General features: G+C 50.4%; 2 protein-coding genes across 8 annotated transcripts; both read right to left on the reverse strand.

Annotated features, from left to right (window-relative positions):
• Nucleotides 1–3,922: 3,922 nt before the first annotated feature.
• RCN3 (reticulocalbin 3) lies at nt 3,923–11,647 on the reverse strand. 4 transcript variants are annotated; one of them, XM_067718485.1, is made up of 7 exons: nt 11,494–11,647; nt 10,833–11,080; nt 8,762–8,964; nt 7,257–7,429; nt 6,466–6,526; nt 4,717–4,916; nt 3,923–4,467 (listed from the first exon to the last, which is right to left on the reverse strand). In XM_067718485.1, the coding sequence occupies exons 2-7, from the start codon at nt 11,072–11,074 to the stop codon at nt 4,360–4,362; spliced, it is 987 nt and encodes a 328-aa protein (XP_067574586.1). In that variant the 5' UTR covers nt 11,075–11,080; nt 11,494–11,647; the 3' UTR covers nt 3,923–4,359. The 4 variants fall into 4 exon arrangements, with proteins under 4 accessions (XP_067574586.1, XP_067574585.1, XP_067574584.1 ...); XM_067718484.1 differs by lacking the exon at nt 11,494–11,647 and adding an exon at nt 11,302–11,487 and having other exon boundaries at nt 4,717–4,898; XM_067718483.1 differs by lacking the exon at nt 11,494–11,647 and adding an exon at nt 11,302–11,487.
• Nucleotides 11,648–12,018: 371 nt separating this feature from the next.
• Nucleotides 12,019–21,279, reverse strand: FCGRT (Fc gamma receptor and transporter). 4 transcript variants are annotated; one of them, XM_067718479.1, is made up of 7 exons: nt 21,148–21,279; nt 20,653–20,739; nt 20,061–20,354; nt 19,663–19,938; nt 13,704–13,973; nt 12,855–12,971; nt 12,019–12,501 (listed from the first exon to the last, which is right to left on the reverse strand). In XM_067718479.1, the coding sequence occupies exons 2-7, from the start codon at nt 20,723–20,725 to the stop codon at nt 12,422–12,424; spliced, it is 1,110 nt and encodes a 369-aa protein (XP_067574580.1). In that variant the 5' UTR covers nt 20,726–20,739; nt 21,148–21,279; the 3' UTR covers nt 12,019–12,421. The 4 variants fall into 4 exon arrangements, with proteins under 4 accessions (XP_067574580.1, XP_067574581.1, XP_067574583.1 ...); XM_067718480.1 differs by having other exon boundaries at nt 20,061–20,312; nt 21,148–21,278; XM_067718482.1 differs by lacking the exon at nt 12,855–12,971 and having other exon boundaries at nt 20,061–20,312.
• Between the last annotated feature and the right edge of the window lie 1,538 nt (nt 21,280–22,817).

Raw genomic sequence — 22,817 nt, forward strand, 5'->3', positions numbered from 1 at the left:
GAGGCGACCTTCGTGGAAGGAAGGCTTTGGTTTTAGTATCATCATATGTATTTAGAATTTTGTATCCTACGAGTATATTGCCAAAATTTAAAATGTGCAAAAGATTAAAAAAAAACAACAAACCTGGGGAGAGACACTAAGAGTGACCGGGTGCTGAGCAGCTATTTATCATAAGTTTCTCCATAAAAATAATTTGTTGCTATGTATGAGTATTATTTTGATTAAAAAAAAATGTTTTCAAACATGCAGCCCTCAGAGAGCTACAAATTTGCCCTACTCCTTCCTAAACCAATTCTCCACAGTCCGCCACTAGGGGGCAGTATGTCATCATGTTTATAATTAAAAGCTTTGAGTCACACTTGGATTAAAATTCCAACCCTCCCACAGATAACAATTATAAACTCCGGATAAAACAAAACAGTTACTGTCAAGATCTTATCCCAAGTTAAATTAGTCTCTTGACATATTTTAGCAATGCTTCTTGTTAACGTATGATTCATTTTCTGGGTTTTCCCTGTTTATTGTGGTCTCCAGGAGGAATGGACTTTCCAATTAATTTGCAGGGCTTCAGACACCTGTTTGGTTATACTGGAGACAAAAGCAGGTCCATTGTCACTTTGAAGGGTGTAAGACAATCTAATCCGGGAATAATATCCTTAAGGAGAGCTTTCACCACTTCAGAGGCTTTTTCTGTCCAGGTGGGATATGCTTCCACCCATTCTGAACGTGTCCACAAACACCAGCAGGTATCTGAAATTTCCTGCAGCTTGAAGCATTTGAGTTAAGTCTATTTGCTGATCTTCGGTAGGGCAGGTTCCTTTGTGTTGAGTCCCCCTCACTCCTTTTCTTGCTGTACGACAGATGTTCCCTTGGGTTTTTATTACCATAAAGTGACAACTGTCTGACTTTTCCCACCCTAATGTAGTAGCACAAATGCTTGCACCTAGAGGATTTCATCATTCTTCCCTGTTTCTCCACAGAATAACCACAGAGCCATTCAAAGGCAACCATAAAACCATGAATAGCGAGGAAGCATCTCTAACCATTAAAAGGATGCCTGTTGGCCTTGGCCTCCACCAACCAGGCTGAATTCTGGGATGGGCCTCTCAGTGATTTTAGGAACCAAGTGGAACCTTTCTCTTCTCCCTGGGAATGTCCCACTTCTGGACAAGAACAGACAGGTGTTTGTGTGTGTGTGTGTGTGTGTGTTCCTTTCCTTCATTTGACATCAATCTGTAAATGAAAAAATGGTACCAAAACAAAATGAAATGAAAAACCCCTAACAACAAACAAAAACCTAAATAAACCCTCAAGTTTGGTCACGGGATTTTACATATCACAAGAGCCATCAACTCAACCCTCACGCAACGCGACTCCTTGGAGAGCTGTTGGATCCAGACCAACAACACAGGAGACTGCAGGCAACGGAATTAACACCACAGCAAGGGTGACGTTACATGGGGCACAGGGTCCCAAGATAACCCTCCCTAGCCCTCTCGTGGAGATCTTAACAGGTACTGTGGCCACACATTGTTACCATGAAATATCATCTTCCTCTCAGTCATGGATTAATAGCTGTAATCAGATCACCTACCCAAAATACACCCCAGAGGACTTTCTTTAGGGATAGTAGAAACATTCCCCCATTTTTTTTTTTTTTTTTTGCGGTACGCGGGCCTCTCACTGCTGTGGCCTCTCCCGTTGCAGAGCACAGGCTCCGGACGCGCAGGCTCAGCGGCCATGGCTCACGGGCCCAGCGGCATGTGGGATCTTCCCGGACTGGGGCACGAACCCGTGTCCCCTGCATCGGCAGGGGGACTCTCAACCACTGCGCCACCAGGGAAGCCCCATTCCCCAATTTTTAAAGACAGAAATACAAGACAAACAAAACACAAACAGTGCACACAAACGCCAGCATCCAAAGAAACAAACGATCCCATTCACAAATCGGGGAAAAGTCCAGCTATTGCCTCTCTCCAACAGGGTACCCCCGCTCAAATACAAAACAAACGGGCTTATTCCGGAGGAAAAAGCCCCAAGTGGAGGAAAAAGTTTCCGGCTGTACACACCAGAACTACTTACCCTGCTGTATGGAGCCTGTCGGCTCCCACAGGTCAATTTCTTGCTCCCACTGCCAAGCGATGGGTCAGATGGTGCCGCTTTGGGGAATTTTGAAGGGAAGATCCTCAGGACAAGCGGTCCCGGCAGCTGCTAGGGCCTTACCCGAAAATTCCCCAACCGGGGCTGGTTGGCCATGAGCTGCTGCAAGGCTCCTGGCAGGCTTTGCAAAAATTGGTACTACTTGCCCCACGTCAGGCCAATAAATCCAGAGATGAGTCCTTGGGGCAAAGAATAGTGACTTCATCCACAAAGCCAGCACACTGAGAAGATGGTGCACCGGCATCTCAAAGAACCATCTTCCCCGAGTTAGAATTCAGGCTCCTTTTATACTAAAAGGGGAGAGAGAAAGTCCTGGTTCCGGGTCAGACTCAGGAGGTGTTAATTTCTTCCTTCCCTCAGCCATTCACAGGTGGGCCTGGTCAGGAGGTTTCCCTTGAGCTAAACAAAGGTGTTTTAGCTTAATGCTCGTCACCTGGGAGGCAGGGCTCCCCGAGATGGATTATTATGTATGATTTAAGCTTAAAGGCAAAATCCCTTTAGTGATTAACTTGTAATAGAATACAAAAGTTCTTCCCTATTACAAAATGAGTGGACAGTAGCGAGTTCCCAGTTTTCCCTACTATTAACATCTTGCACTAGTGTGGCACTGTTATAATTGGTAAATCAGTATTGATACATCATTATTAGCTAAAGTGTATAGACATATTAGGGTTCACTCTTTTTTTTTTTTGGAAGTATAGTTGGTTTACAATGTTGTGTTAGTTTCTGGTGTACAGCAAAGTGATCCAGCTGTATATATATTCTTTTTCAGGTTCTTTTCCATTATAGGTCATTATAAGATACTGACTATAGTTCCCTGTGCTATACAGTAGGTCCTTGTTGTTTATCTATTTTATATATAGTACTGTGTATCTGCTAATCCCAAACTCCTAATTTATCCCTCCCCCCACTTTCCCCTTTGGTAACCATAAGTTTTTCTGTGTCTGTGGGTCTGTTTCTGTTTTGTAAATAAGTTCATTTGTATAATTTTTTAGATTTCACATATAAGTGAGATAATATAATATTTGTCTTTGGCTTAGATCACTTAGTATGATAATCTCTGGGTCCATCCATGTTGCTGCAAATGGCATTATTTCATTCTTTTTTATGACTGGGTAGTATTCCATTGTATATATGTACCTCATCTTCTTTATCCATTCATCTGTCGATGGACATTTAGGTTGTTTCCATGTCTTGGCTGTTGTAAATAGTGCTGTAATGAACATTGGGGTGCATGTATCTTTTCGAATTAGTTTTCTCCGGTTACATGCCCAGGAGTGGGATTGCTGGATCATATGGTAGTTCTATTTTTAGTTTTTTGAGGCACCTCTATACTCTTTTCCATTGGCTGCACCAATTTACATTCACACCAGCTGTGTAGGAAGGTTCCCTTCTCTCCACACCCCCTCCAGCATTTATTATTTGTGGACTTTTTAATGATGGCCATTCTGACTGGTAGCATGAGGTGGTACCTCATTGTGGTTTTGATTTGCATTTCTCCAATAATTAGTGATGCTGAGCATCTTTTCATGTGCCTGTTGGCCACTGAATGTCTTCTTTGGAGAAATGTCTATTTAGGTCTTCTGCCCTCTAGTTTTATTTTTTGTTTCCAGGGACGACCTCAAACCCTGCCCAACCCCCAGAGCTCCCTCTTCAAATGCCTTGTCCCCTCCTTCAGCCCACAGCCCCCCAACTCCCAGCATGTTCCTCTCCCAGCCACAGCCCCCAAGGCCCCTGTTACCCCCTCAGGGAGACACACATATGGGGCCCCAGCACTAGATTTTATTGCTTCCCTGGCAGAGAGGAGGCATCCTTTGGGCAAGTGCTGGGGGCAAGTTCGGGGCACCTGGGGGAGTGTTTCTCGTCTCTGTGGTGTGAGGCTCAGATTCAGAGCTGGGGGTTAGTGGAGGCTCTTACAGACTGAGCTTGGCGTAGGGGGCCTTGGTCTGGGCGGGGAGACTCTGCCAGTGAGAAGTGGATGGTCCCTCACTTTGGGTCTGTGAGCCCTTGGGGGGATCTGGGGGGGCTGCGATGTCTCAGGGAGAGAAGTTGACCCTGTGGGTCCATGAGAGCCCAGGAGCAGGGGGACACCGGAGGCTGTGTCCGCATCCTTCAGGGCCGGACAGGGGGCCCTGGCCACTGGGGCCCTTCTGCGGGTCAGCCCATGGGGCGACAAGGCTGCAGTGGGCACGCTGGGGCTCAGAGCTCATCGTGGTGACGTGTCAGGTCCTCGCCATAGTTGGTGGCCTGGCTGCCCACGAACATGTTCCAGTTGTCCAGGATCTCAGCCTTGCTCAGACGCCCGTCCTGAGAGGGGGGTCAGAGGTCAGCGGGATGCCACGGGGCCCTGCCTGTGAGACTCCTCCCTGGAGCCAAGTATGGCTCCCATGGTCTCCGTCCCCCTCTTCCTGGGTCTCTGTTCCTGCTTTTCTCCCTCCCCACCTCCATCTTTGTCCCTCTTTCTTTCTCCAGCCAAATAGGGACCCCGAAGTCCCAGGCCCACGTTTTGGTCATTTCTGCCCACCGGGCCAGCATCATCCCCCTGCGCCCCTGCACCTTGTCTGTGTCACTCTCGTGCAGCAAGTGGTTGGCCTCCACCAGCGGCTGGTCCTGGGCAGGGGGCAGCACCCAGTGGCCCACCTCACTCCCATCCAGCTTCCCGTCCTTGTTCAGATCGCGGAAGTCCCGGAACTGTTCCCGCTCCGTCTGCACCCAGGCTGGCTCCTCCTCCCCGGGCTCTGCCGAGTACAGATCCGCTGGGGTTGGGGGGTGAGAGGGGGCGACATCAGGGGCAGTTCCTGGGGCCTCCCAGCCTGGCCCTGACACTCCTGGAGCCCGGAACCTCGGACCACCCACTTCACTTTCCTTCACCTCAGTTTCCTCTTCTGTTAAATGGAATTGATAACAAACCCGACTTGCAGGTGATCGTTATGCTGCAGGTGAAATTGGCTTCATTGATTGGTCATGGGATTGATTGAATCATCCATCCATTTGATCGACACACGCATGAGACAGAGTGTGCGCTGTGTGGTGCAGTGCCTGGCACATAGGGGGCACCCATAGTGGGAGATCCCCTATAGCCACACTTTGAACAGCTCACCACACCCAGAACATCCCTGGAGATGCTAGGAGCCTCTCCTTTGTTGCAATTATTTGTAAATGTTTGAAAAGCTCTTCACCCCAAGGGCCCACAGATACATTTGGAAGACATTACAACCTGACAAGTCTTTTTATACCAGACACAAAGCCACCATAATGAGGACAGAATGCCTTCCTCTACTCCCGGGCCAGGCCAGGGGGCTGTCACAGGGAGGGATGGCCTCAAAGATGGAACAGGTGTGCCAGGCACACAATTACCCACTTAGCCTTCAGCCTTGCTTTTTTTTTTTTTTTTAATGGTCTTACGTCTTTTTTTTTTTTTTTTGCCATGCTGTGCGTCTTGCGAGATCTTAGTTCCCCGACCAGGAACTGAACCTGTGGCCATGGCAGTGAAGGCACCGAGTCCTAACCACTGGACTGCCAGGGAAGTCCCTGGAGTTCTTTCTGACCAAAAAGAGAGAGAGAGACTTCTATCTTCTTCAGAAAAAAATAAATGATGCTTAAATTGAAATGTCTTGCCTATGGGTTTGTTCCATAAAAGCATTCTATAAAGCAATGTTTTCAAACTTTAAAGACTTCCACGTTTAATAGCCTCCCTTCAACCAAATTCTTTGTACCCCTGAGGACAGGGACAGAGGCAGAACCAATGGGGAACTGGGGGGTGTCTTGAGGGCTCCCCGACATCCTGAATAACAGGAGATGCAGGATTTGCTGTGTAAATGCAGGCTCAAGACAATTTCCCTGACATCCTATCCCAACCAAACACAGCTCCTGAGCCCTGATTTTGTAGAAACTCCACACTTTCCCAGGAACGGACCTTCTCTGTGATATTCTCTGCTCTATCCTCGACCACCAACATGCAGTAGGTGCTTGATAAATGTTTCCTGGCCCGGCACACAGTAGGTGCTTGATAAATGCTTTTGCGGTCTGGCAAACAGAAGGGACTCAATAAATGTTTCCTGAGCCTGGCACACAAAGGGTGTTTGATAAAGATTTGTTGGGCCCAGGAAATATATGTGCTCAGTAAATGTTCCTTAGGCCTGGCCCACAGTGGATACTCAGTAAATGTTGGGTGGATGGATGGACCCAGGCAGCAACCCTGCCCCACTTCAGAGAGCCTTCGTTCTAATGGCTGATATATATCAGCTGCCACCCATGCTTGGGAGAGGACAGGCCTCCTTGGGAAGAGAATCAGGTCCCACTCACTGATGTACTCGTCCACTTGCACATAGCCGTCTTTGTTCTTGTCCAGATCCTCCAGGGTTTCCTGGGGAGAAAGAGGCATCAGGGCTGAGAAAATGCAGAAACAAAGGAAAACAGTCAAACAGAACAAAATATTATTAGTTTAGTCATTAAGCATAGTCAAGGACCCTTTAGTTCCTCTTCAAGGGCTATAGATAATATTCTGAGCCATGTCCTTTGAGCTGTCTTATAGGTACTGAAACCCCACTGGGTGGAAGAAGTTAACTACACCTGGCATGGGCAGGGGGTACAGGAGAAATCTCTGGACTTTCCACTCAATTTTGCTGTGAACCTAAAATGGCTCTAGCAATTAAAGTCTAATGGAAAAAAAAAGAAAAGAGAGAAGAGAAAAAAATCCTGCCACTCTAAAATAGAGACAGAGTTGGCAAAAAAAAAAAAAAAATATATATATATATATATATATATATATAAAGTAATAGAAGATGGGGGGCCAGCAGGAATGGCCTCAGAGTGGACACTGCATGTCTGGGGTTGGGATTTTCCTGGGGTTCAGCCAGGATGGGGGCTATCTAAGGCACTGCTGGGGGATGTGGTTTTCTGAAGGCAGGCTGGGTGCCTGGACCCCAGATGTGAGCACAGAAAGGTGGAGGCCAGATCAGGAGAGATTAGATACTGGGGGGGTGAAGGGTGGGCACTGGAGCCCCGAAGGTAAGTGCTGGGAGGCTAGTCCTGGCATCAGAAGCCTGGGTCCCGGGAGGGAGGTGGGAAGCAGCGTTCCTCAGGCCCCCACTCACAGCAATCACGATGTCCCGCATGTGAGGGAACTCCTCAGGATGCAAAAAGGCCGTCAGCTCTTCCCGAGTGGCCATTGAGTCCCCATCCTGGTCAGCCACCCGGAAACGCCGCTCGTCCCGAGCCAGCATCTTCTTGTAGGTCTCTGCGTCCTCCACATCGTGAAATTCTTCACCTGGGGAAGGAGGGATCTTGGTGGGATATGCTTTAAGACAAAGGGATCTGAGACTTCCCTGGTGGTCCAGTGGTTAAGACTCCACCTTCCAATGCAGGGGACTCGGGTTCAATCCCTGGTCTGGGAACTGAGGTTCCACATGAAGCAGGGTGTGGCCAAAAATTAAAAAAAAAAAAAAAAAAAAGACAAAGGAATCTAACTCTGGGGAGTCAGGGCAGGGAGACCTCCACCGAAATAATAATAATTAATAGTAGCTACCTTGTAGTGAGAGCTTATTATGTGCTAAGCTCTTTATCTACAAAATTGCAATTAATTCTCACAAAAAGCAAGCAAAATGAGTTATTTTGTAGTAGTTGTTGTTGGGGGTTTTTTTTGGCTGCACCGAGCGGCTTGTAGGATCTTAGTTCCCCGACCAGGAATTGAACCCGCACGGTTGGCAGTGAAAGCACGAAGCCCTAACCATTGGACCTCCAGGGAATTCCGTTTTTTCATTTATTCTTACTTTATGAAGGAGAAAGCTGACTGTCAGAGAGAGGAAATAACTTGCCCAAGGTCACGCAGCCAGGAAGGATGGACTTTGAGTTGATACTGGCCCACTGGGCCCTGAAGTCACACTCTGGTGCAGTATACTGACTCAGCTTGCTGGACACAGAGGAGGGGAAGGACATTTTCAACAAAGGGAACAGTATGTGCAGAGTGTAGAGGTTTGAAGAGCACTGTGAGTTCGGGGAAACTGCAGAAGATCCATTTAGCTGGGGCAGAAAATGCAGAAAAACGATGGTGGATGGTTGGGTGAGACTGGGCTGAGGAGCTAAGACTCTCTCCTGGGGACCCTGGGGAGCCATGGGGGGCTGTGAGCAGGGGAAGGTCAAGGTCAGCTCTGAGTGTGGAAAGATCCCTCTGGGTGTATGCGAGGGACAGGCTGGAGGCGGAGGCTGGGTTGAGGGTCCAGGAGGGAGTGGATAAGAGCCGTGGGGGGCCGAGGACTGGGGCATGGGGTTGGAGAGGAGGGAATCCAGAGGCAGAGGAGGAATAAATGGCTTGGGGCTCTCAGGATGAGAGGTCAGAGATCAAAGGTCAGGCCGATAGGGCTTAGGAGGTAGATGTCCCTGGTCAAGGATCTGAAGTTCCCCAGTGGATGTCAGAACGAGAAACCAGAGATAAAGTGTTGGGGGTTTCAGGGTGATGGGGTTCTAGAAGTGGGTAGACCCTGGTCAAGGGTCGGAGGTCAAAGGTCATGAATCTGGTTAACGGGCTTAACGTTCTCAGGATGAAGGTGTCAAAAAGGTCCGGGTCATGGTGTGTGTGGGGAGCAGGGGTCGGTTCGCGTACCCGGCTCGTAGTGGCCGTAGGTGGCGTTGCGCAGCTCCTCCCAACCCACACGCCCGTCGCGGTCTGTGTCGTACGTGTTCCAGGCTGCGCTCACTGAGTCCCGTATGTGCCGCTGCTGCGTGTGTGCGATCCACGCGCGGAGCTCGGCCAGCGACACCCAGCCGTCCCCGTCCCCGGCGCGGTCCATGCGGTCCACGATGCGCCTGCGAGCCGGGGCGGGGCACACGTCAGTCTCGGGCCCCGCCGACCCCCGGGTCCCGCCTTCTTCCAGGAACTCGAGACACACCCCCACATAGGGCTGAAAATGTTGTCCCTGAGTCGCCAGCAAATTGGGAGGAGGCGCCTGTCAATCCCGGTACCACGCCCTCCTCAGGGCTCTGCCCCCCCTTAATCCAGGGTCCGCTCCCAGAGGCAATAACGCCCTTTCCGAGACGCGGCGGGCCTGTGGCTGGCACTGCGGTCCACGACATGCTCGCTTGGGTAAAGGACCTATGACAATCCAGGGTCTCACTCTCCACTCTGGCCTGCACGTGCTCCATCTCTAGCTTGAACGAGCTGGGGAGGGGGGCAGGGGGCAGGGAGTCACACCGTGCCCCTCGCCCGCAGATTCCCTGTCCCAAGACTCACTCTGAACTCCGATTGCCACGGCTACAGACTCTCCAGACCTCTTGCCGTCTCAGGCCCCGCCCCCTTCCCCTGGCTCTGCCAGTCTACAGAACCTCTAGCCCCTCTAGCCCCGGCCTCTGCTCGGCCCCCTCCCGGGCTGCGAGCGTCAATTTCAGGCCCGTATCCCTGCAGCCCCGAGGTATGCTGCGACTCGCCCCTTTTCTCTAGTCTTTCCCAGCCGTTATCAGGCTTTGCCCCAACCATCAGCCCCAACACTGCAGGCTCGGCTTCCACCCGTTCCTCCCCGTGCTCCAGCCTGATCCTGTACACCTCCATGTCACATGTCAAGCCCTTTTAGGCCCCCACCTCATGCCCCGTCTCTCGAGCCACGCCTCTCGGCTCCCAGGTCCCATCCCTCTCCCCTGGCAATGCCCCGTCATTGGTCTGTGTTCTCGCCCAAGCGCTAACACAGGCCACGTGGAGCCCTTCTTCCTGTCACCGTCCCGAAATCCCCGCAAACCAGTCCCCAGAATTGAATTTGAGATGGCCCTGCCCAGGTCGCTGATCCCTTCCTCCCTCGCTAGGCTGTCTCTGCTCTGTTTCGTAGGGGTCCGGCTACCCTGAGGTTCCAGCGGTGGTTAAGAGTTTGGGCTCTAGAGCCAGACATTTAGGTTCAAATCCTGCCACCTCTTCTTGCTGGCTGTGTGACCGTGGGCAAGTCACTTACCCTGTCTGTGCCTTAGTTTCCCCCTCTGTAAAATGGGGATAAATAACAGAACATACCTCATAATCCGTGTGGGGATTAAACGACTTAAATCTCGTAAAGCACTTTGAACAGCTCCAGGCATTGTATTATGTGTAAGTCTATCACTGCTTTTCCTCCCCCGTCCTTTCTACACCCAACCCCATCCATGCACAATATCCCAGCCAGCAGACCTGGCCACCACCGCTATCTCCACCCTGAATCTGGTGACCCTAGTCTCTTCTCTCCCACCTGGAAGACTGCAGTCACTTCCTCACTGGGCTCCCTGCTTCTTGCTCGCTATAGTCTGTGCCCTGCATGGCAAGAGGGATCCTGTTAAAGCCTAAGTCAGCTCACGTCCTCCTTCTGCTCAGAGCCATCCCACAGCCCTTATCTCACTCAGAGAAAAGCTTAAAACTTCACTGTGGCCCCAAAGGCCCTGCACAACCTGACCCCTTTGTTCTCTCTGCCACTACCTTCTACTCTCTCCCTCCACTCACTGGGTTCCAGTCACATAGGTCTCACTGTTCTTCAGACACATCAGGCACATCAGGCCCGATTCTGCTTCAGGGCCTTTGCACTTACAGTTCCCTCTGCCTGGAATGCTATTCCCCCATACACCCACGTGTCTCATATATTACCCTCTCATCGAGGCCTCCCCTGACCTCCTCCCTCTTTAGAATTACAACCCTGAATCCTCCTCCCCCTCCATCTCTCTCCTACCCCAGACGGGCTTGGCTTTCCTCTGGGGTGAGTTGGTCGAATTCCTTGGCCACTTCTCGTCCCAGAAAAGCCTCATGATCATATTGGAAGTTCCCGTGAGCGTCATCATGAGTGGCCTCGCTCAGGGGGGCCGCGTGGTGCACCCTCCCCTGGCCATGAGGGCCGGCGTCAGGGGATGGCTTTCCCTGGGCTCCGCGCCTGAGCAGCAACAGCAGCAGCAGAAGTGACGGTTGCCACATCATCAGTCCCTGAGGAGTGGTGGAGGCTAGGAGTCAGGGGTCACAGAGAACAGGACAGAGACGAGACAGGAGGATGGGGATGGGGGAGCCTAGGACAGGACAGAGAGTTGGTAGCTGGCTGCAAAGTTTTGAGCTCAAGAAGGGACAGGAAGGGGAGAAGGGAGGCGGGGTTCTCTGAGGTTAAGCCAGCTGTGGGGACCGAATCCTCTGAGGAAGTCCCAGAGGCGTACCAGGGCCGCAAGTGGGGAGGATTCAAGCGGGAGACGTGGCGCAATTCCCAAGCATAGTTCAGGGCGGGGTCGTGGCCAGAAAGAAATCATGCAGGCCCCCGGGCATCGCTTTCAGCTTGGTCCCCAATCCTCCACCCAAGTGGACCCGAACCGTCCTCGCTGGGCAGGGCAGCCGCCCCCGCCTCCCTTTACCCGGTCAGGCAGCTTCACTTCGCTCTCTAAATTCCACTCCGAGTTCTCCAAAAAGATGCCCAATTTGGCTGCTCTCCAGCCAGGCCCCGCCTCCTGCAGCGCAGAGGCCCGCCCTCCTACCAATGAGCGCTCTTGAGGGCCTCATGGGGCGGGGCCGATGAGAGCTGGGCGGGCCAAGGGCGCCCCTCGCCACGTCCACAAAGGAAAGAGCAGCCCCTTGAGGTTCGCCCCGCCCCTTCCCAGGGCTGGCGGGGTGGGCAACACCGGAGTGACAAGGCCGGGGGAACTACAACTCCCGGCAGGCGTCGGGGCGCCGTGCCCGACCACCTGCAGTTGTTCTAGCTCCAAAGCCTCACGGGAAGTGTAGTTTTATCTTCCCCTTTGTCCGCAAGTTTTAGGAAGGAAGGGAAGCAAGAAGCCTGAGGAGGCTTTCCTTTCCCTCAAGGAGGGAATAACTCTTCCGTTCCTCCAAGGAGTCAGGTCAGACTCCAAGCCAAGAATTCCTCAAAATGCCGGGCACAAACATCCAGTAATTATTTGTGAAATTTATTAAAAATATATGACTTGGTATATAAAATTGGTAGATTCCACTATGGCAACAAATTAGCCTCAGGAGAGATTTGAAGCCCAAGGCTTACACCATTTATTCCCCCCACAATTTCCTAAAAAGTTGAAACGATGAGAACACAATGATTCGGGCCCAAACCCATGTTATATGTGGAGGTGGAAGAGAGCCATATATATCAGGAGGGGAAACTGAGGCAGGCCACAGAAGGAGAAATTCAGAGGGCAGACATCGGGCTCCTTCTGGAGGCTCAGAAATACCAGGATTCCAGGAGGTCTCACAGCATGAAAAGGACCTGACTACATTAGCTGGTAGCAGCCAGGATGGGGGACGATCCGCAGTCGCTGCGAATGCATTTATATCCTAAGATTCAGCTTCCTTGGACAGGCCAGGAGTGGGTAGGAGGGCCCCTACATCGTCCCCACGGAAAGAGATCCAAGGGTCTGAGGAAAGAGGGAAGGGGGAGAGATTAGAATCTTTGAAATCCTCTGGGTCTCTGACTTCCCCGTGTGTGTGTGTGTGTGTGTGTGTGTGTGTGTGTGTGTGTGTGTGTGTGTGTGTGTGTGTGTGTGTGTGTGTGTGTGTGTGTGTGTGTGTGTTTCTCAGTCTCTGTCTTACCCTGTGGGTTTCTATACGCTCTGAGTCTCTGTTTCACCCCTCCAGTTTTCTGTCCCCACCACTCTCTGGGTCTCTGTCCCTCTCTGTCTAGACCTCTGTCCCCCCAGGAATGTGTCTCCCTCTTTTTGGGGGATCTCTGTCCCTCTCTCTGAGGCACTTCCCTCTTCCTGTCCCACACCTGGCAGCCCCTTCCTCATCCTCCTCCACAGAAGAGCTCCTCCTGCAGCCACTGTCATGAGCAGTAAGAAGCCGATGACGATTCCAACCACTGGCACCGAGGACTTGGCTGGTGATTCTGCAGCCAGAGAATGTTGTGATATATTTAATGGACCCTCCAGCACATCTGAGTCAGGACAGGGGACTGGGGGTTCTCAGTCCCTCCCAAGCTCAGAGATCCCAGCACCAAGTTTTGGGGGAGTGGAAAGGCCACTCACATGATGTTCTAGGTCTAGAAAGCCCCCAGGTTGTATGTAAGAACCAGCCATAGCAAGAGGGGTCTCAGTCACTCTGGTCAAGAGACCTGTAGCAGCAGGGTGGGTGGTGTTCCAAATTGGAGAGGAGGGGTGGGCACAGAGCAGTAGAACATCAGACTCATAGAGGATTGGCAGCAGCAGACAACGAACGGTCAGACTCCATGAAGACTAGCAGCAGCAGGACGGAAGGTGGTCAGACTTAGGGAGGACTTTCCATAGTGGTTAATGGGTGGCCCGACTCAATGAGGCCAGCAGCAGCAGGACGGAAGGTGGTCAGAATTAGGGAGGACTTTCCATAGTGGTTAATGGGTGGCCCGACTCAATGAGGCCAGCAGCAGCAGGATGAAAGGCACTCAGACTTGGGGAGGCAAGCAACACAGGACAAAAGGCTGTCAGGCTTTGGAAGAACTGGCAGTGGTGAGGCAGAAAACAGTCAGACGCAAGAAGAACTAGCAGCAGTGGAGTGGAAGGTGGTCAGACTCAGGAAGGACTGCTGCAGTAGAGGGAGAAAAGGCAACCAGAAGCAGGGAGCATCACCCCCAGCGGGACCTCACCCAGCTCCACAGTGAGGGGCTGGGCCAGCCCTGCATGCTGCACCACGCAGCAGTAGTGGTGCTCGTCGCCACTCTTGACTGTCAGTGATGACCAGGCGTGGAAGGAGCCATCGCCGTTGGGGCCAATGTCACCCTCACCAGAGCCAGCTGCCATCCCATTCCGTAAGAATCGCAGCTGCAGCTCAGGTGGGTAGAAGGAGAAGGCGCTGCAGGTGAGCACAGAAAAGCCAGGGCTGCCCGGTCGGGCCTTCAGGCGCATGGAGGGTGGCTCTGCAGACAAAGAGGCAGACAGGCCTAAGTCCCAGGCCCATGAACCCCCAAGGCCAGGCCCAGGGTTGGAGAGGGACATAGAGAGGACTCGATTCCTTCCACTCTATCCAGGAGGCCCCACCACGTGACCTGCGACTTCCTGAGCCTAGAGAATATAATGGTAAAGGGGGAAGGGCCTTCCCAGGGGTACAGAGACCCAACCTGTCCACCATGAGGGTATCCATCTCTCACCCAGTCCTTCCTACAATGACACATACTGAGCATCTACCATGTGATGTGCCCGGCACTCTTCTAGGCACTGGGGATACAGCAGTGAACAAGGCAGACAAAAGTCCCTGTACTCATGGAGCTTGTGTTCTAATGAGGGGAGAGAGACGATTATTTGTGTACATGTAAATAAAATGGAAAGAGTTTATGAAAGTGTGATGAGGGAAAATAAGACAGACCCAACAGTCATTCAAAAGATAGTAAGAGAGGGACTTCCCTGGTGGCGCAGTGGTTAAGAATCCATCTGCCAATGCATGGGACATGGGTTCGATCCCTGGTCCGGGAAGATCCTGCATGCCACGGAGCAACTAAACCCATGTGCCACAACTACTGAGCCTGCATTCTAGAGCCCGCGAGCCACAACTACTGAGCCCGCGTGTTGCAACTACTGAAGCCCACGCACCTAGAGCCCATGCTCTGCAACAAGAGGAGCCACCGCAATGAGAAACCCGCGCACCACAATGAAGAGTAGCCCTCGCTTGCTACAACAGGAGAAAGCCCGTGTGCAGCAACGAAAACCCAACACAGCCAAAAAAAGAAAGAAAAGATAGTAAGAGGATATGAAAAATTTCATGGGCTTCCCTGGTGGCGCAGTGGTTGAGAGTCTGCCTGCCGATGCTGGGGACACGGGTTCGTGCCCTGGTCCGGGAGGATCCCACATGCCACGGAGCGGCTGGGCCCGTGAGCCATGGCCGCTGAGCCTGCGCGTCCAGAGCCTGTGCTCCGCAGCGGGAGAGGCCACAACAGTGAGAGGCCCGCGTACCACAAAAAAAAAAAAAAAAAAAGAATTCATGCCAGCGCATTTGAAATTTAAATGACCTGGACAAATTCCTGAGAAACACAACCTTCTCAAACTGACACAAAAAGAAGTTTTACAATTGAATAGTAATCCTGTAACTATTTAAAATTTTTAATCAATAATTTAAAACTTTTCTACAAATAAAATTCCAGGTCCAAGGCCTTCCCTAGTGGCGCAGTGGTTAAGACTCTGCGCTCCCAATGCAGGGGCCCCGGGTTTGATCCCTGGTCAGGGAAATCGATCCCATATGTATGCCACAACCAAGAGTTCTTCCCAACTAAGACCCAGCGCAACCAAATAAATAAATAAAATAAATATTTTAAAAATAAATAAATAAATAGAACAACCTTCTTTAAAAAAAAAAATCCAGGTCTGGATGACATAATTAATGAACTATACAAAACAACTAAGGAAGAAATATACCACTTTTTTTTTTTTTTTTCGGTCGCGGGCCTCTCACTGTTGTGGCCTCTCCCGTTGCGGAGCACAGGCTCCGGATGCGCAGGCTCAGCGGCCATGGCTCACGGGCCTACCCGCTCTGTGGCATGTGGGATCTTCCCGGACTGGGGCACGAACCCGTGTCCCCTGCATCGGCAGGCGGACTGTCAACCGCTGCGTCGCCAGGGAAGCCGGAAATATACCACTCTTACACAAATTTTTCCAGGGAACAGAAAAAGAAGAAACCATTCCCAGCACATTTTATGAAGCCAATGTACCTTAATAACAAAACCTCACAAGGACATAACAAGAAAGGGAATTTAAGGCCAATATCACTCATGTAAATACACTCAAAGTCTCTAAAAATATTAGAAAATAGAATCAAGCAACTTATATAAAGAATAACACATTATGATCAAGTGAAGTTTATTCCAGGAATTCAAGGTTGGTTTAACATTTGAAAGTCAGCTAATACAACTCACTACGTTAGAATAAAAGGGACAAAGCAAATGGTCACTTGATAAAATTCAGCACCATTCAAAATAAAAAAATAAAACAGAAAAACTCTTAGAAAATGGGCAGAAGACCTAAATAGACATTTCACCAAGGAAGACATACAGATGGCCAAGAGGCACATGAAAAGATGCTCAACATCACTAATCATTAGAGAAATGCAAATCAAAACTACAGTGAGGTATCACCTCACGCCCAGTCAGAATGGCCATTATTAAAAAATCTGGAAACAATAAATGCTGGAGAGGGTGTGGTGAAAAGGGAACCCTCCTTTACTGTTGGGGTAGGAATGTAAATTGATACAGCCACTATGGAGAACAGTATGGAGGTTCCTTAAAACACTGAAAATAGAACTACCATATGACCCAGCAATCCCACTACTGAGCATATACCCTGAAAAAACCATAATTCAAAAAGAGACAATGTACCACAATGTTCATTGCAGCACTACTTACAGTAGCCAGGAAATGGAACCAACCTAAATGTCCATCGACAGATGAATGGATAAAGAAGATGCGGCACATGTATACAATGGAATATTACTCAGCCATAGAAAGAAACGAAATCGAGTTATTTGAAGTGAGGCGGATGGACCTAGAGTCCGGCATACAGAGTGAAGTAAGTCAGAAAGAGAAAAACAAATACCGTATGCTAACACATATATATGGAATCTAAAAAAAAAAAAAAAAATGGTAGCGATGAACCTAATTGCAGGGCAGGAATAAAGAGGTAGACATAGAAAATGAACTTGAGGACTTGGGGTGGGAGGGGCAAACTGGGGCAAAGTGAGAGTAACATGACATATATACACTACCGAATGTAAAATAGTTGGCTGGTGGGAAGTAGCAGCATAGCACAGGGAGATCGGCTCAGCTCAGTGCTTTGCGATGACCTAGAGGGGTGGGATAGGAAGGATGGAGGGAGGCTCAAGAGGGAGGGGATATGGGAACATGTGTATGCATATGGCTGATTCACTTTGTTGTGCAATAGGAACTAACACAGTATTGTGAAGCAATTATACTCCAATAAAGATCTATTAAAGAAAAAAATATTGAGGGCTTCCCTGATGGCGCAGTGGTTAAGAATCCTCCTGCCAATGCAGGTGACACGGGTTCGATCCCTGGCCCGGGAAGATGCCACATGCCACGGAGCAACTGAGCCCTTGCGCTACAACTCCTGAGCCTGTGCTCTAGAGCCCGTGAGCCACAACTACTGAAGCCTATGTGCCTAGAGGCCATGCTCTGCAACAAGAGAAGCCACCGCAATGAGAAGCCCACGCACCACAACGAAGAGTAGCCTCCGCTCACCGCAACTAGAGAAAGCCCGCGCACAGCAACGAAGACCCAACACAGCCAAAAATAAAAACAAATAAATAAATAAATTTATATATTTTTTAAAGTGAAAGAAAAAAAAACTCTTAGCAAACTAGGAGTTGGAGGAAACTTCCTTAATTCATCAAAGGGCATCAACATAAAAATCTATAACTAACATAATACTTAATAGTAAAACGCTGAATGCTTTCCCTGTGAGTTTGAGACTACAAGATGTTCATTATCACCACTCTATTCAACATTGTACTGGGGATCCTAAGATAAGAAAAATAAATAAAATTTACTAAAACTAGAAAAGAAAATAAATAAAACATGTCAAATATGACATGATCCGAAAGAATCTAGGAAAAATTAATAGCAGTAAGTGAATTCAGCAAAGTTTCTGAATACAAGGAAAATATATAAAATTCAATAGTATTTCTATAAACCAATAGTATTTCTATAAACTACAAACTATAAGAAAATGAAATTTTTAGAATTACCATTTACAGAAGCATCAAAAAATGTCTAATACTTAGGGAAAAAAATCTAACCAAAGGGGTGTAAGACCTCTACACTGAAAACTACAAAATATTACGGAGAGAAAATAAAGGATATCTAAACAAGTAGAGGGATATACTGTATACATGGATTCGAAAACTTAATATTGTTAAGGTGTCAATTCTCCCCAAACTAATCTATAGATACAACTCAATCACTATTGAAATCCCAACAGAATTTTTGGCAGAAATTGACAAGCAGAAATGTATCTAGAGATGCAAATGACATGGCATAATCAAGGCAATAAAACTGAAGAACTTAACTGCTAGATATCAAAACTTTCTATAAAGCTACATTAATCAAGAGAGTGAGGTATTGGCTGAATTTCAGTCCAATAATCAGTGGACTAGAAGAGAGAGACAAAAAAAAAAAGACAGAAAGGAAGAGAGGGACTTCCTTTGCCGTCCAGCACAGGTTCGATACCTGGTTGGGGAAATAGGATCCCACAGGCCGTGCAGCACGGCCAAAATAAAAAATTAATTAATTGAGGGGACTACCCTGGTGGTCCAGTGGTGAAGACTCCATGCTCCCAAGGCAGGGGACCCGGGTTCGATCCCTGGTCAGGGAACTAGATCCCGCATGCCACAACTAAAGATCCCTCGTGCCGCAACTAAGACCCAGCACAGCCAAATAAATAAATAAATGTGTTTTTTTTTAAAGTTAAAAAATTAATTGAGCCGTGTATTTTAGGTAAGTAAGTCACACCTCAATAAAAAACAAAACAAAACAAAACAAAAAAAAGAAAGATGCTATAATGAATGAATGGACAAAACAGTGGCATGAGAGATAATAATGGGGGTGGGATGGTACTTCCTAGCCAGGGTGGTCAGGGAGGGCCCTGCTGAAGAGCTGACATCCAAGGTCAAACCTCAAGCATGAGAAGGACCCAGTCATGGTTGGATCCCAAGGAAGAGAATCAAAAGCAGAGCGAACAGCAGATGCAAAGGCCCTGAGGAAGGAAAGAACCTGACATATTGGAGGAAAGGGAGAAGGCCACTGTCGTTGGGCGTATTGTGAAATTACAGTGGTGGAAGGCAGCCAGACCATGAGGAGCTTGCAGGCCTTGGAACAGAATCTGGATTTTAGTCTAAGACTAGTGGGGATCTATGGGACAGTTTTAAGCACTGGTGGGATGGGAGTTCATTTATGTTTTTAAAACATTCTTCTGGCTGCTAGGTGGAGGACTGCCTACATTGAGGGCCGAGATGGAAGTAGGAATTGCACTGTGGGGGAGGCTGAGGACAAGACAGCTGTAACTACAGCCCTTAAGTTCCCCTGCCGTGTGTGTAATTATAGCTCAGAGTGACATAGGCTGTGTGTAACAGAGGTCACACAAGATCTTGTGGGTGTCCAAAAGAGGCAAGCGAAAGCCTCATGGGCCAGAGTGGAACCTGACACCGGTGGCATCCGGCACCAGTGCAACTGGCAAAGGTGAAGAAATGGGAGGCCTGGTGTGAGCTGAAGGGGCTCCGGGTGATTCTGTCTGGCCAAATGGAGCAGATGGAGAAACGTGAGGCTGAGGAGAGGGACAGAGGCCATGCCACATGGCGTCTCAATGCCCAGCTGAGGGGCCTGAGCTGTGCCCCAAGGGCTCTAGGAGCCACAGGAGGGCCACGTGCAGGAGAGGGGCAGGGGCAGCTTGGGGTGGAGAAAGACCCTCTGGGACATGATTGCAGGAAAGCGGGGTAGACTGAAGCCTGGAGGCTGGGGAGGAGAGGCTGGGGAAGAAGGTGAGGCCTTGGGCAGGGCTGTGGGGATGAAGGGGTCCGTGGGCGTCAGGACTCTCAGCGGGGTTGCTCACCCTTCCACTCCAGGTTGCCTCGGCCCCTCTCCAGATGCCCCAGCAGCCGGTGGGGGCAGGAGTAGAGCAGGAAGGTCTTCTCCTTGTTGACTGCCTCGGGCTGCTGCGTCCACTTGATACTGATGGTCTGGGACTCAGGCCAGTCCCCATCCCAGGTGCCCAGCTTGGGGTCAAACATCATGAACTCCTCGCCATTCAGGGCAAACTTGGCCACAGGCACCGAGACATTGTCAGGGCCCAACTCACAGCCCAACAGGCCCTGCAGGGTGTAGGGACCTGGGATGCCCAAACACAGATGAGCAGGGCCCAGGAGCAGGGGCCTTGGTCCCCTCCTCCCTCAGACCCAGGATCCAGGCCCCAGCACCGTCCATCCTCAGACTCAGGAGTTCCAGTCTCACCTCCTTCCCCTAAAACTTGGAGAGCTTCGAGGAAGAGCTTCTCCTTGCTCCTCAGGTCTGTGGTCTCTTTCTCCCAATACCAGGACACCTGGCTTTCCCAGACCCAAGCGCCGTAGGGCTCAGCCTCAGCCCGCAGGTTATTGTAGCTCAGGTACTGCTGTGGACCCAGCCAGCCCGACACCCAGAAGGCAGGAGTCCCCGAGGCGGGGGCGGACACGGCCGTGAAGTGGTACAGGAGGGAGCGATGGCTCTCTGCCGGAGACACAGGTGAAGAGAGCAGATGGGCCGGGGTACCTAGATGGGAGCAGGACAGACACCCCGAGAGAGAAAAGACCCCACCGCAGATAGAGGGGCCGGAACCTGAGAGGAGGGCCAGACCCAGAGAGAGGGACAGAGACCCAGTAAGAAGAGGACAGGTGTTTCCCAGACACACCGCCAGAGGGAGGAGATCGTGAGAAACGAAGTCAAATGAGGCAAAGAAGGAAGCGCCTGGCTCGAGTGGGACCACAGATTTCGCTTCCTTTGCTCTTTTCCCGGAGGGCGCCACCTCCCTCGTCCGCGGCAGCCCCGGCGCCCCCCCGAGCCCCCTCACCTGCACTCAACGTCCCAGGCAGGAGGACGAGCAGCAGACCGAGCCCCCAGGGCTGAGGCCGGCGGACCCGCATCCTCAATGGGAGACCTGGGGCGGGAGCGGGCGCGTGACTCCTCCGGACCCCCGCCCCGCCCCTCCCTCCCTCCCCCAGCTCCCGCTCGGCTCCCCTCGGCCACCCCGCGCGCCAGCGACTGCAGGTGGAGGGGTTCGATCCCGGAGGATGACAACAAGGCCCTCCTCCTCGATGAACTTTCACCCCTTAATTGGATCCGAGCTGGTTAATTAGTTACAGAGCCTGGATAGGCTGAGAGTCCTCGCTCGGAGTTCGGCCCCGCCTCCTCCTCCTCCCTCAGACCCGCGGGTCCCGGCCCCCCCCCCGCGCCCCTCCTCCCTCAAACCCCAAAGTCCAGATCCCCGGCTCCCTCCTCCCTGAGACCCTGGAGTCCGGGCGCCCGGCCCTCTCCACCCTCGGTCTTGGGCCCCAGCTCTGCTCACGGCAGCCACGATCCCTTCCCTCCTGCGGCCCCAGCTGGCTCCCGTGACTAGAGACCCCAGTTCCTCTCTCACATCCTGTCCGGAGACGGCTCCTCGACTCCAGGAATATCCAACCCCGCCCCCCAGCTGCAGGGCACACCCCGGGCCCTGGGCCCAGCCTGAGTGTTGGTCTCTGCCTCTCTCTAGAAACTTGTGTCTTTTTTTTTTTTTTTTCTCTCTATCTGTTGCTTTTCTTATCTTGAGGGTGTCAGCCACCCAGCAAATTCATGACGAAGTTGGGAATCAACATTATCGGAGTCCCAAACTGGGAGGTCTGTGTGCGTCCCCTTCTTAGGTCGCTGTCTATCCCCACCACCCCCAACGCCCGTCACTAGCGCCTGCTGTGATAAAAGTCCTCCAGATACTTCCACACTTCCTCCTTCCAACCCCTCCCCCAAGGGGCCCCTTAAAGTGCGCCTGCAGTTCTTTAATATCTTCTGATATGACCTCAATAACGCACAGACCCAGTATACTCTATCATGCTTCGGGGCACCCTCCAACCACCCACCGGCAGCCCACACTCCTGCTATAATGCTCCCATTCATTTGTTTTACTGTGGTAAAGTGCACAAAACAAAGGAGTTACTATTGGTTACATTTCGTGCATTCACAATGTTGTGCAACCATCACCGCTATCTAGTTCCAGAACTTTTTCATCACCCCAAAGGGGACCCTAGAGACGTTAAGGGGCCCCTGCTCCCCCCAGCCCCTGGCAACCACAAATTTACTTTCTCTCTCTATGTATTTTGCCTATTCTGGACGTTTCAGATGAATGGAATCCTACAATATTGTGGCATTTTGTGTCTGGCTTTTCATTTAGCATACTGTTTTTGTTTGTTTTTGGTCGCGCTGCACGGCTTGTGGAAGATCTCAGTGAAAGCACGGAGCCCTAACCACTGGACGGCCAGGGAATGCCCCAGAAGATTGTTTTCAAGATTTATCCACATGGTAGCCTGTATCAGGACTTCGTTCCTTCTTATGGGGGCGATAGTTTTTTTTTTTTTTTGAATTTTACTTTTTTTTATACAGCAGGTTCTTATTAGTTACCTATTTTGTATATATTAGTGTATATATGTCAATCCCAATCTCCCAATTCATCAGGTGGATAGTATTCTATTGTAGGGACTGACCACATTTCATTCATTCATTCATCAACTGACGGACATTTAGGTTGTTTCCACTGTTTGGCTATTGTGAATAATGCTGCTGTGAACATTTGTGTACAAGTTTTTTGTTTTGTTTTGTTTTTGCATAGCTGTATTCAATTCTTTTGGGTATATACCCAGGAGTGGACTTGCTAGGTGGTCATATGATGTATTAGTCAGGGTTTTCTGGAGGAACAGAATCAACAGGATATACATATATATATATACACATATATAAAGAGACTTGGTATAAGAAATTGGCGCACGTGATTGTGGAGACTTGGTGAGTTCAAAATCTGATAGGGATGGCCGGCAGGCTGGGGACTCTGGAAAGAGTTACATTTCAAGTCTAAAGGCAGGCAGTCTGGAAAACCAAGAAGAGTTCATCTTGCAGATGAAATCCAAAGGCAGTCTGCTCTCAGAGTTCCCCTTTGCTTGCTGGGGGGAGGGGAGTTTTCCACCTTCAACTGATTGGATGAGGCCCACC

Source organism: Pseudorca crassidens, chromosome 20, assembly GCF_039906515.1.
Source record: "Pseudorca crassidens isolate mPseCra1 chromosome 20, mPseCra1.hap1, whole genome shotgun sequence".
Classification (NCBI taxonomy): domain Eukaryota; kingdom Metazoa; phylum Chordata; class Mammalia; order Artiodactyla; family Delphinidae; genus Pseudorca; species Pseudorca crassidens.